The 11,195-nt window shown below is 31.7% G+C and overlaps 1 protein-coding gene across 4 annotated transcripts in view; it reads left to right on the top strand.

Moving 5' to 3' along the window:
* Positions 1–2,057: 2,057 nt before the first annotated feature.
* LOC102675764 (histone-lysine N-methyltransferase ash1) overlaps positions 2,058–11,195 on the top strand; it is a 10,941-nt gene continuing 1,803 nt past the window's right edge. The window contains exons 1-15 of one of the 4 annotated variants that reach the window (XM_006612719.2): positions 2,077–2,741; positions 3,209–3,606; positions 3,725–3,933; positions 4,006–4,116; positions 4,261–7,506; positions 7,591–7,832; positions 7,908–8,240; positions 8,330–8,610; positions 8,694–9,190; positions 9,279–9,700; positions 9,782–10,108; positions 10,194–10,366; positions 10,481–10,647; positions 10,721–10,933; positions 11,027–11,194. In XM_006612719.2, coding sequence (XP_006612782.1) covers positions 3,435–3,606; positions 3,725–3,933; positions 4,006–4,116; positions 4,261–7,506; positions 7,591–7,832; positions 7,908–8,240; positions 8,330–8,610; positions 8,694–9,190; positions 9,279–9,700; positions 9,782–10,108; positions 10,194–10,366; positions 10,481–10,647; positions 10,721–10,933; positions 11,027–11,170 — 6,537 coding nt within the window. In that variant the 5' untranslated portion in view covers positions 2,077–2,741; positions 3,209–3,434 and the 3' untranslated portion in view covers positions 11,171–11,194. Of the gene's footprint in view, positions 2,742–3,208; positions 3,607–3,724; positions 3,934–4,005; positions 4,117–4,260; positions 7,833–7,907; positions 8,241–8,329; positions 8,611–8,693; positions 9,191–9,278; positions 9,701–9,781; positions 10,109–10,193; positions 10,367–10,480; positions 10,648–10,720; positions 10,934–11,026; position 11,195 lie in introns of all 4 variants that reach the window. The other 3 variants (XM_006612717.2, XM_006612718.2, XM_031509018.1) reach the window with 3 other exon arrangements.

Consider the following 11,195-nt stretch of genomic DNA (forward strand, 5'->3'; position numbering starts at 1 on the left):
TTCATTTTCCTTTTTTTCCTTTTTTGTTTTTTAAATCTAATTAAAATGTAAATCAAAATAAAATCATCAAATATATACTTAAATATCAGAATTTAACCAAGTGAAAATTATATACATCGAACACAATATGAATCATAATGTGATTCACAAACTGATCGACGTAAATATGTTATCAAACAATTTCATTGATATCTTTTCTTATGAAGTTGTGAAAACGTGTGCCAAAATATTGAATGAATCAATGTTAGTAATACGATTGATAATAATATTTTATATTGTATTATTGACATTCACTTTACTAAGAGATTGTATAAAAAACAAAATATTAATAAAAGAGTGGCTAAGAAAAATGTAGCAAGAATTTTTGTTTGCAAAAGAAATTATAAAATATACGCATGCGTATAACAGAACTTTCATCTGAGATAAACAAATATGTGTATTAAAATTATTATATGTATAATATTTTTTTCATCTTATGCAAGTGTATATGAGTTCAATTTAAATAAAGATAATCCGATAAATATATACAACATTTTTATTCAATCTAAAAAAGATAGGATATGAGTATAGGTAGAAAGAAGTTCCGTTTGCTTTTACGATACACAAAGGCGTCGAAACGCAAAATTTGGAAGCATATCAGAATATCTTCCGGCGAGCAAGTCTAAATACGAACAAACGGATGTGTGAAAGGAATATTCGATTAGTAGGGATATAATCGGAAAGTATAAAAGAATTGACACTTATGGATATGTTTGATAAAAAGTCATTGCAAAGCCCTACCCTAAACAATTTTTAGTTCAAATCCTTTCAAGAAATTTAAACACTGAAAAAGCATTATATTGTATTGATGAAGAATGAAAATATCAGTAGAAGAATAATAAGAAATGTTAAGTTATTAAAAATATCTATTGATAGCCTACAATATAAACAATAGAAGACAAAAAGAAGTAAGTACTTGAACTCATATACTGAATTCGGCTCGATCTTATATGATTCGACCATCTCTCTCACTCGATGCTGTATCGTATACGTGGAACTTACTTCATGTTTGTTTGACTCGGAAGCGTATGCTATGCTTTCATGCAAGCTGTATTCCTGCTTCTACACAGTATATCACCGATTCCATGAAAACACGCGAGATTCGGGCAGGATTTACGGTAGTTCGACATAAATAACGTACGGCACTAACACCACCCCGACACCCTACCTATGCACATCTGGCCAGCCATATTGCCGACTCCAGGCCTATACTCCTTCCACCCTTCGTCTCGATGTACACGTTTACCTAGAAGGAATACTCGAATTGCGAGCGTTAATACGCTCTATTTTTGCTCTCTCATTCTCTTTGCTTCTCACTTTTTCTTTCTTATTTTGCGACTTTTCTTTCATATACAAAAAAATAATGTAATTATGAATCGAAACTGATCTTTTTGATTTTTTGATTTAATTGTTATGATAATTTTTCTATATCTTGTTCTTATGATTGTACAGAGAGCAATTTAATTATTTTCTAAAAATCTAAATTCTAATTAACAATAGTTGCGAGATATTACGCAATTTTAAATTCGATTATCGATATCAAATTATCGATATAAAATTGTTATAGTATATTGATTATCGAATTATCGGATATTAATCGATAAATCTAAGTATTATTACAATGATATTAGAAAGAATATCGTATGTTATTAAATAGTTTAAATTAAACATTTTTTATATTTATATACATTTTCAATAATAAAACTTTCAATTTAAAATAAATTAAAAACTTAACACTAATAAAAAATTAAAATAAAAAACTCATTTATTAATTTTTATTCATAAAAAATGAATTTTGTATAAATTAAAATATATTATATTTATGTATATATATATATTATCATGTAGTTATATGTAAATATATATATTTTTTATTAAATTTATTATTATAATTATGTTTAAATAATGTTTTGTATTGTAGAATACAAGCAATTATATTTTGAGAAATATAACATATCATTTTTGAAATTCAAATTTCATATAAACCGCTAAACTGAACTAATGATAGCGTTGAACATCAGATGGCGCGACAATTTTAGTTCTACTTGAATACACGGGAGTTTCCATGGACCCTGTCGCCGACGCACCTGGCGCATCGACCGAGAAACAGAAACAGCTGTCTGTTCGAAGCAACTTCGAAAGTATCGTTTGTTAATTGTTGATTTAGAATTGTGTAGATCTTTGTTGCGTTATTTGTGGAATGCGAAGTAACGAGGTTTCGGGGTATTGTGCCTGTCATCAAACGCGTACTAGTCTGCCCCTTGCTTCACCACTCTTTACCGCTTTAGGCGGTTGCTTCGATGATAACGTGCTTGCCTTTTATTTTTCCGATTTCTACGATCCGGAACGTTTCTCCCCCTTTCCTCTCTTTGCTTCTCACTCTTTCCTTGTCCCCACTTGCTCATTCTCGCGCTCTCTCCCCCTCTATCTTTCTCTATTTCTCTTTCAAGTTCTCCGTTTCTCTGTCCCTCATTTTCCCTCTCTGTTATTCTAAGTTACTTTCAAGATCTCTGTGTTCTTCACCAACGATGTAAACAGACTGATATTTTTTGGAGAAAATTTTCATTTTTCTACTTCAATTTATATTTGTGTATACTTGTCTGTTGTTGTTATTGCTCCAACTATAATCATACGTGCACGCAATGACGCACCTATAAGTGAAATACGCACGCATCAACAAGCAGCATTTCTTCGATGACACTGTCGTTGATCAGTAACGATTCTTAGGATAACAGTTGGATATATCGAGAGAAAAATATTCGTAATTTTTTATTTGATTCGATTTTTTTTGGTACTTGTTTTTTTTATAAAGTTATAGATAAGAATTCTCCCGCGCTATGGAACACGGGTGTGAAAAACGTAAAACATTGATTCAGAATTAAAGTTAAATGATATTAAAGTGCGAAAATTTTGATGATTTAAATTTTTAGAAATTGTGATGATAATTTGTGTAAAAAAAAAACTATAAAACAATTTTAAAAAAAATCATTTTTAATTTCACTTATTGAAAATATTCCATTGCCTTTATTTTCATTTTTTTATCTTGCTGTTATCCTTACCTCTTTTTTCTCAGTCTAATATTTTCTTATTTAATTTGCAATTTGTTTAATTCTAGTCATATATAATAATTTATTCTATTTAAAACAATAAAATATATTTATTTTTACAGTAGTACCAGTGCGAGCAAAATATAATCTTCATAATTATTAAACGATGAAGGAATCATTAGTAGAAATTATCAAATAAACATGGCATCTCAAATAAAGAATTTAATGATTAACTATTAGGCATATTAAGGATATGCTTTATATCATCAGGAAGGAACTAAATGAATGAATAAAATTATAAGGAATGATATTCTATTTGAATCTATTGGATGTTAGATAAAGTGAAAAATGTCTGGTGATTCAGGATGGAATACTGTTATTCACCATCCTTCAGAATTAGAATTACAGAATTGGAATTGGGAAGAAAACGATGGAGAACAAGAAAGGGAGCTCCCTTCGACTGTTGATATGGATGCTATAAAAGGTGGTGGTAGCTGGGATCCAACTACTGAACCTAATGGTATTAATATATTATATTAATAAATTATATATCTATGCTATGATTGATATTTATCTCTTCACATAAAAATTATATGTATAAAATATAGAGTTTTTTTCTTTTTCTTTTTTTTTTTTAGGAACAGATTCGGTTGATTCTGAAGAAGATTCAGATTCCGACGACGAAACCTCTGGCGGTACAGAAGGTAGTTGTTCCTATTCAGATTCGAATTCGGATTCAGACGACGAAAGTAGTGGTGACGAAGAAGAAGATACAGGATCCAATTCGGATTGTACATCGGAACATAGCGAACAAACATTTTCCATTCAAAAAACAAATTTTGAACCGGTATTAGAAATTTGTTATCATTATTAATCTAAAAATTTACACAATTAAATAAAATTTTTAATTGCATTGTAGGGAGCGCTTAAATTAAAAATCAGTATGAAAGGTCCAAAAAAAGAGGATTCGGAAAAAGAGAAAAATAAAAGAAGCATACCAAAAAAAGTTAAAATGAATCGAGGAGGAAAGGTGATTTATAAGTATTTACTCTAAATATAATTGTCGAGTTCTTAATTATTATTAATTAATTAATTATCAATTAAAAATTATAAATTATAAAGAATATAATTTATCTTTAAAATTGTAAAGAATATATTTTATCTTTCTATTTAGTCATCAGAATGCAGTAGTGATGAGTCTGATTCATCTGAAAATCATTCAACTTCACAACATACACAGCAACAACAGCAACAGATGCAACAATCTCAACAACAACAACAGCCACAACAACATCCAACTCTTCAAGAGATTAATCAAGAAGATTTGGCGGCTATTTTACCAGATCAAGAGCATGAAGATGCTCCATTTGATGGATTTGAAGATTCAGAAAGTGGTCGGTTAGTATCGAAAGCTATCGAGAGAATGTCTCTTGGTGCAGATTCGGATACGAGTGAAAATGGTGATCAAAATCCTGTACCTGTGTATAGTTCCACTTTATTACAACAATTTGTAGAAAAAACGGCTCTGTTATCAGAACCAAGAAAAAGGCGGAGTAAGTTAGGGAAAAAATTGAATGATTCAGAATATCCTTGCGTTTCGAATGTATCTCCGGATTCAGGAATTCAATCAGTAGATAATAGTCCATTACATTTGGCAATTAGTCCTGTAAGTCCTCCAACACAGACACAATCACCGGTGCAACCCGTTGTTACAAAACCTGCAGTAAACGTAGATCGTGTTTTATATCCACCTAAACGAAAACCTGGTAGGCCAGCAAAGACAGTATCTACGCAACCCCGTGGGCCTGGTAGGCCAAGATTAAAACCAGAAATTGTAGAAAAGATAGAAAGAATAGAAAAAACAGAAAAAACTGGAAAAACCGAAAAAATTGAAAAGAAGGAAACTGTTTCCCAAGCAGTAAAAGTCACAAAAGAAGAAACAACTAAAAGAGGGAAAACAAAATCTACATCACAGAAAACTGTTGCAACTCGAACAGATAAAAATGAAGAAAATAATTCAACTAAAAAATTAAAAGAGAAACCAGCTTGCCAAAAGAAACGAACTTGCAATGTTTCTAAACAATGTACGCCGGGAAAAGTAACTGGAAAGAGAAATAATACAAGTTCCCCAGCGCGTGTCAAGTGCCTAAGTAGATCTGTTACGAATAAGTATGGAAAAGAGGGAATTCAATGCAATGGTGGGACGTGTAAGAAAATGAAGAAAGATAAGCCTGGAATAGGAAATAAGACAGCTCCTTTACGGCGACAAAAACAATCGGCTTGTGATCGAATTTCGAACGAAAGAAAAGTAATTAATTCGAATAAAAGAAGTTTAAAAGAGAATAGAAGTAGTACTGTTCCCTTAGCTAAGAGACAAGCATCATTAAAGAAAAATGTTGCGCCAGTTACGCGACGTGTATTGAAAGAAAACAAAAGTACTAAAAAAACAACAACTGGATTTGAAACAAATGGTGTTGGAGTTCAGACTCTAATATCTTTACCTGTTGGTGAGGTATTAAAAGCTGAAAAAGCTGAAAATATAACTAATAAATGCGATAAGGCGACGCAGCCTATACATAATCACTGTCGCAAACATCATCATCACAAACATAGAAGACGATTATTGTTGCCACCTAAAAATCCTATACGTATCCATCCATGTCTCATACAAGAATTAGAAAAATTGATAGAAGAATTTTCAAGATTGTGTAGTTTAGGTAGAAATAATTCAAACTCTGGATATTCTGAATTACCCCAAATTTTTCGTGTAAAAAAATTAACAAAAAAAAGAAAGGGAGGGGATGTTACCTCAAACGATGATCAGAAATTAAAAAGACGTCTTAAAAAAGAGAAGATTCTGTCGGGAACAGATTCAAAAAATAATATGAATGCGAATGCGAATTCAAATCCAAACGAACAAAGGTTACCATTAAAAAAAAGGCATTATCATGTATCCAGTCCTCATAGTTCACAAAGTTCGAATGCAAGTGGCGCTGATTTGGCTGTTAATGAAGCGAACTCTACTGAAAGTCATATAGAAGAAGCAATCGAAGCTACAATAACAAGATATGGAAGTAGTTCTGCCTTCTCTTTCCAAGAAGATTCTGTACCTGTTACTCCTAAGAAGAGGCATAGGGATACCGAAACTGGTAGTCCTGACAAGTCAAATGCAACATCTTCCGATTTATTGGAAGAAAAACCCTTGAGCCAAATAGAAGTACAACCGCGTCGTAAAAAGAAAATTGTCAAGGACCTTCGCGTGACAGTTACAAAATTACCTGTTGAAAGTCATGGAATTTTAGAAAAATCCGATAAAATGGATAAAATTGAGAAAGCTGATAGTAAAGCAGAAAAATCCGAGAAATATTCCACTGATAGAAGTTCAAAATATCGTGCAGAAAAAAGTAGAAGTGAGAAAATTGCAGAGAAATTAATAAAAAGCGATAAAAATCAAACCGATAAAATTGAAAAAAGAGATCTCTCGCCAGAACATGTTCGCTTGGAAAAGAATATAAAAATCGATGCGGCGGAATTTAATACCGAAAGCTTTGATGAAAGTGAAATTAAACCAGCACAAAACAATCTCAATTCAAATGTTCCAAATCCTTTGAATTCTGCTGCTGTATTAGTTTTGACTAAGAAAAAAATGAGACGACGGAAAGCTATCAATCGTACAGGTTTTCCGACATTAAAAAAGAAAAAGAAAAGATCTTTAAATGCAAATGATACATCGACGGATGCGTCAAAAACTATGGTTTTAAGTAATGAAGATGGTACAGACATCGGTGCTGATGGTGAAAATTCAACAAAAGAAGGAATCGAAGATTCAGTAGTTGACAGCAAAACAAGTGTATTAAGCAATACTGAGTTACAAAACGTATTTACTGATGAAATTTCGACTAAACATATTAGCAATGCCATACAAAATCGAGTTCAATCAAAAATTGATTCAATTTCAAATCGGGAAAATTCAAATTCATCAAAGTCGGAAACGAATAGTCATGTTCGATCTGAAGAACTTTCAGAACCTCGATCAGGCCAATTGCGAGTTCGGAAAGATCTTGTAGAAACAGATAATGACAATGCATTGAATAAATTATGTCCTGTTAAATTTGAAAAAATTCAAGATTCAAAACCATATGATGAGAATACATCTTTAGAAGAATCCCTCGAAAAATTCAGTTCAAATCAACGCGTTGTGGAATTAAATGAAGAAAATGTAAAAAGATTTGAGCGTGCAAATTCTCAAACGAATATCAAAACGGAAAATTCAAATTCTTTTAACGGCAATCAGAAAAAACGAAGAGGATCCTCGAGCCCTTGTAATTTGACTCCTAGAAATATAAAACGTTTACGTAGTTCTGGTTATGATATGGAGAATGACATTTTGCCTAATAGCGATATTAACGATGATCATGAGGTTGGAAAACATTCAAATTCGACGCATACGAGAAAGAAGCAATCTCGATGGAAGAAACGTTATTTACAAGGAGGGATTCTACAGGAATATGGCAAAGATATTGAAGGAAAAATACGTGGTAGTATTGAAAATAATAACACTGGAAGAAACAAAGTTGTATGTGAAACTACCGAGTCTGCATCTGCTACGTTATTATCTACCACATATCAATGCGGTAAACTTTTACGACAAAGAAAAATGCCGTTTCAATTGCCATATGATTTGTGGTGGCTACATACACAATCTAGATTACCTAGCAGAGAATCAGTTCCATCTTGGAATTACAAGTAAGGATATAATTATCACATTATTGAATATTTAATTTTTTTATAAAATTATTTTAACATTTTATTTTTCCACAGAAAAATTCGTACTAACGTATATTACGATGTTAAACCTACTACACTTTATGAAGCGCAAGCTTGCGAATGCAAGCCGGAAAGTGGTTGCGGAGACGATTGTATCAATCGTATGGTTTTCAGCGAATGTTCTCCACAGCTTTGTCCTTGTGGTGATAAATGCGAGAATCAGAAAATTCAAAAACACGAATGGGCACCGGGTTTACAAAAATTTATGACAGAAGATAAAGGTTGGGGTGTAAGAACTCAACAATCTATCAAATCAGGTGTTTTTATTCTTGAATATGTTGGAGAAGTTGTTTCTGAAAGAGAATTTAAATCTAGAATGGCAACCAGGTATATTCAGAATGAAAAATTTTACGTAATTATATATTGTACATGTTAAAAATTCAAATTCATTTTAATTTCATTTTAATATGTAACAGATATGCTAATGATACGCACCATTATTGCTTACATCTTGATGGAGGTTTAGTAATTGATGGTCATCGTATGGGTGGCGATGGAAGATTCGTAAATCATTCTTGTGAACCTAATTGCGAGATGCAAAAGTGGAGTGTCCATGGTCTTCCACGAATGGCACTATTCGCTTCTAGAGACATTAAACCAGGAGAGGAATTGACATATGATTATAATTTTGCACTTTTTAATCCATCTGAGGGACAAGAATGTAGATGCGGTAGTAATGCCTGTAGAGGAGTGATTGGTAATTATATTTTTCATGTTATTGCTATTCATACATTAATTCATATCTCCTGTTTTTTGTACATTTTTATCATGTTTTCATAGGTGGGAAGAGTCAAAGAGTTTCTAAAAGTATCACTTCTATTCCGTCGCAATTAGAACCGACAGAAAGACGATCGGTTGGAAGACCAAGAAAAAATGTAAGAAAATCTAATGCAGTACAATCTGTAAATTCGAAAGGCATGTGTAAATCTCGAAAAGTAGGCGATTCTAATCTAATTCATGCCCCTGCATTAAAACCTATGTCTCATCAACAAAGATGTTTTGCTCAGCAACATCATTGTTTCTTATTAAGAAATTTAGAAAAAGTAAGACGAGTTAAGTTATTAGTAAATCAAGTACAAATGCAAAATGGTAAAGTAAAATGTGGTAATGCAACTACTGTAAAAGAAAAGGGTTCAGGTGATGCTAAAATTCAATCTGATGCATTTTTCTCACAATTAACTGCTTTAACAAATATAAATACACGTACTGTACGAACTCGACGACTAGCTCAAGCTCAAGATGATCCAGAAGTGAATAAAACTGCAAAATTGGCTAAGGTAGGATAAAATAGAAGTTTGCTTATAATTTTACTATTCATAATTAATTTTTTATATTTATTCACATTTATGATTAATTAATTTTTAGGTATTGAAAGATCTATATAGTATAGTAGCTACTGCAAAAGATGAAAATGATCAATTATTATGTACACCATTTATCACATTACCTTCAAAGAGAAAATTACCCGACTATTATGAAAAAATATCAGATCCTATAGATTTATCAACAATTGATCAATGTATTGGTACAGGCCATTATAAAACTGCAGAACATTTTGATCATGATATGATTAAACTTTTTGATAACAATGTAAGATTCTTTGGGAGAACTTCTGAAATAGGTATTGCCGCAGCTAGATTAAGAAAATTATACTTGGGAAGTAAGCCTGATTTCGTGGATGCAATAACGGAAGCAACTGGTTGTCCACCATCTCAAGGCTTCTTACCTCCTCGTGGTTCAACCGCGGGTGAAGAAGATGTTATCAGGTGTATTTGTGGTTTACATAGGTATGTGATAGTTGAAATTTTTATCATTTTATCTGTTAATATCTGTTTTTATCTCTTAAAATTAATTATAAATGTTCACAGGGATGAAGGATTGATGATTCAATGCGAACGCTGTCTCGTATGGCAACATTGTGATTGTGTTAAAGCTGATACAAGCATAGAATCTTACTTGTGTGAAAGATGTCATCCACGACCCGTGGATTTAGAAATACCATTAGAAGGTGACGAGGAAGAAGAAGGCAAAAAACATTATGTTACTTTGATGCGTGGTGATTTGCAACTTAGACAGGGAGATACTGTATATGTTTTAAGAGATACTCCGGAAAAACATACTTACAAAACAATTCAAAAACCTGATTACGAACAAATGGATATATTTAGAATTGAAAGACTCTGGAAAAACGCAGAGTAAGTTAAAAATATTCTATTTGTTAAAAGTTTGCATGAAAGTTTTACGTTCATTGTTAATATTCAACTGTTTTTGATTCAATAGAGGTGAAAGATTTGTATTTGGTCATCACTATTTAAGACCACATGAAACGTATCACGAACCAACAAGAAAATTTTATGAAAATGAAGTTGTGTGTGCTCCACTTTATGAAGCTGTTCCATGTGATTTGGTTGCTGAACGCTGTTGGGTCCTTGATCCTCATACGTATTGTAAAGGTAATTATTTTTAATTTTTTAAATTATTTTTTATTGTTCCATTGTTACATATTCTATTAGAATGCATTAAATTAAAAAAATTTTTAATTTATTTTCATTTTTTCTTTAATTAAGGACGGCCGGTTGGTTCTACACCAGAGCATACTTATGTTTGCGAGTATCGCGTTGATCGGGCTGCTCGACTATTTACAAAAGTTGCCAGAGCTAGACATCAAGTTTGTACGAAGCCTTATGCATTTGAAACTTTTCCACAACGTATTAAGCACTATCGTACATATTTGGTAAGTATACATAAATATTACTAAAAAAAAATGACGAAAACAAAAATAAAATTTTTTTTTAAATAATGTGCAGCCTCATAGTCTTGAAGGAATCCAAATAGGAAGTAAAATGAATAAAGAAAAAAAGAAATCTAATAATCAAGATGTTGATAATAATCAAAAATCTGAATCGAATGAAAATGCAAAAACGCACACAAAGGATCAACAAAAATCTTCTACGAGCAAGAATAGACGTCGATCGAATGAAATTTTACCTATTGTCACACCCGCTGCATCATATGCCCAGGTATATATATATACATATATATATATTCAGATTTTGATGACTTAATATATTTTTTCATATATTATATTAATATATTACATTACTCATTTTTAGAGAGAAGAACAAAGAAGACGATTGAACAATATTTTAATCGGACTATTACAAAAAATGCCGAATAAAAAGGATCCCTTAGATTTGTCATTTTTATTAGAAAGGAATAGACGAAATCGTAAAAGGCCAGGGGGATTAAATCCGTGACATTGGATTATACATGATCGATAGG

The sequence above is a fragment of the Apis dorsata genome, unplaced genomic scaffold, assembly GCF_000469605.1.
Source record: "Apis dorsata unplaced genomic scaffold, Apis dorsata 1.3 scaffold_118, whole genome shotgun sequence".
NCBI lineage: Eukaryota > Metazoa > Arthropoda > Insecta > Hymenoptera > Apidae > Apis > Apis dorsata.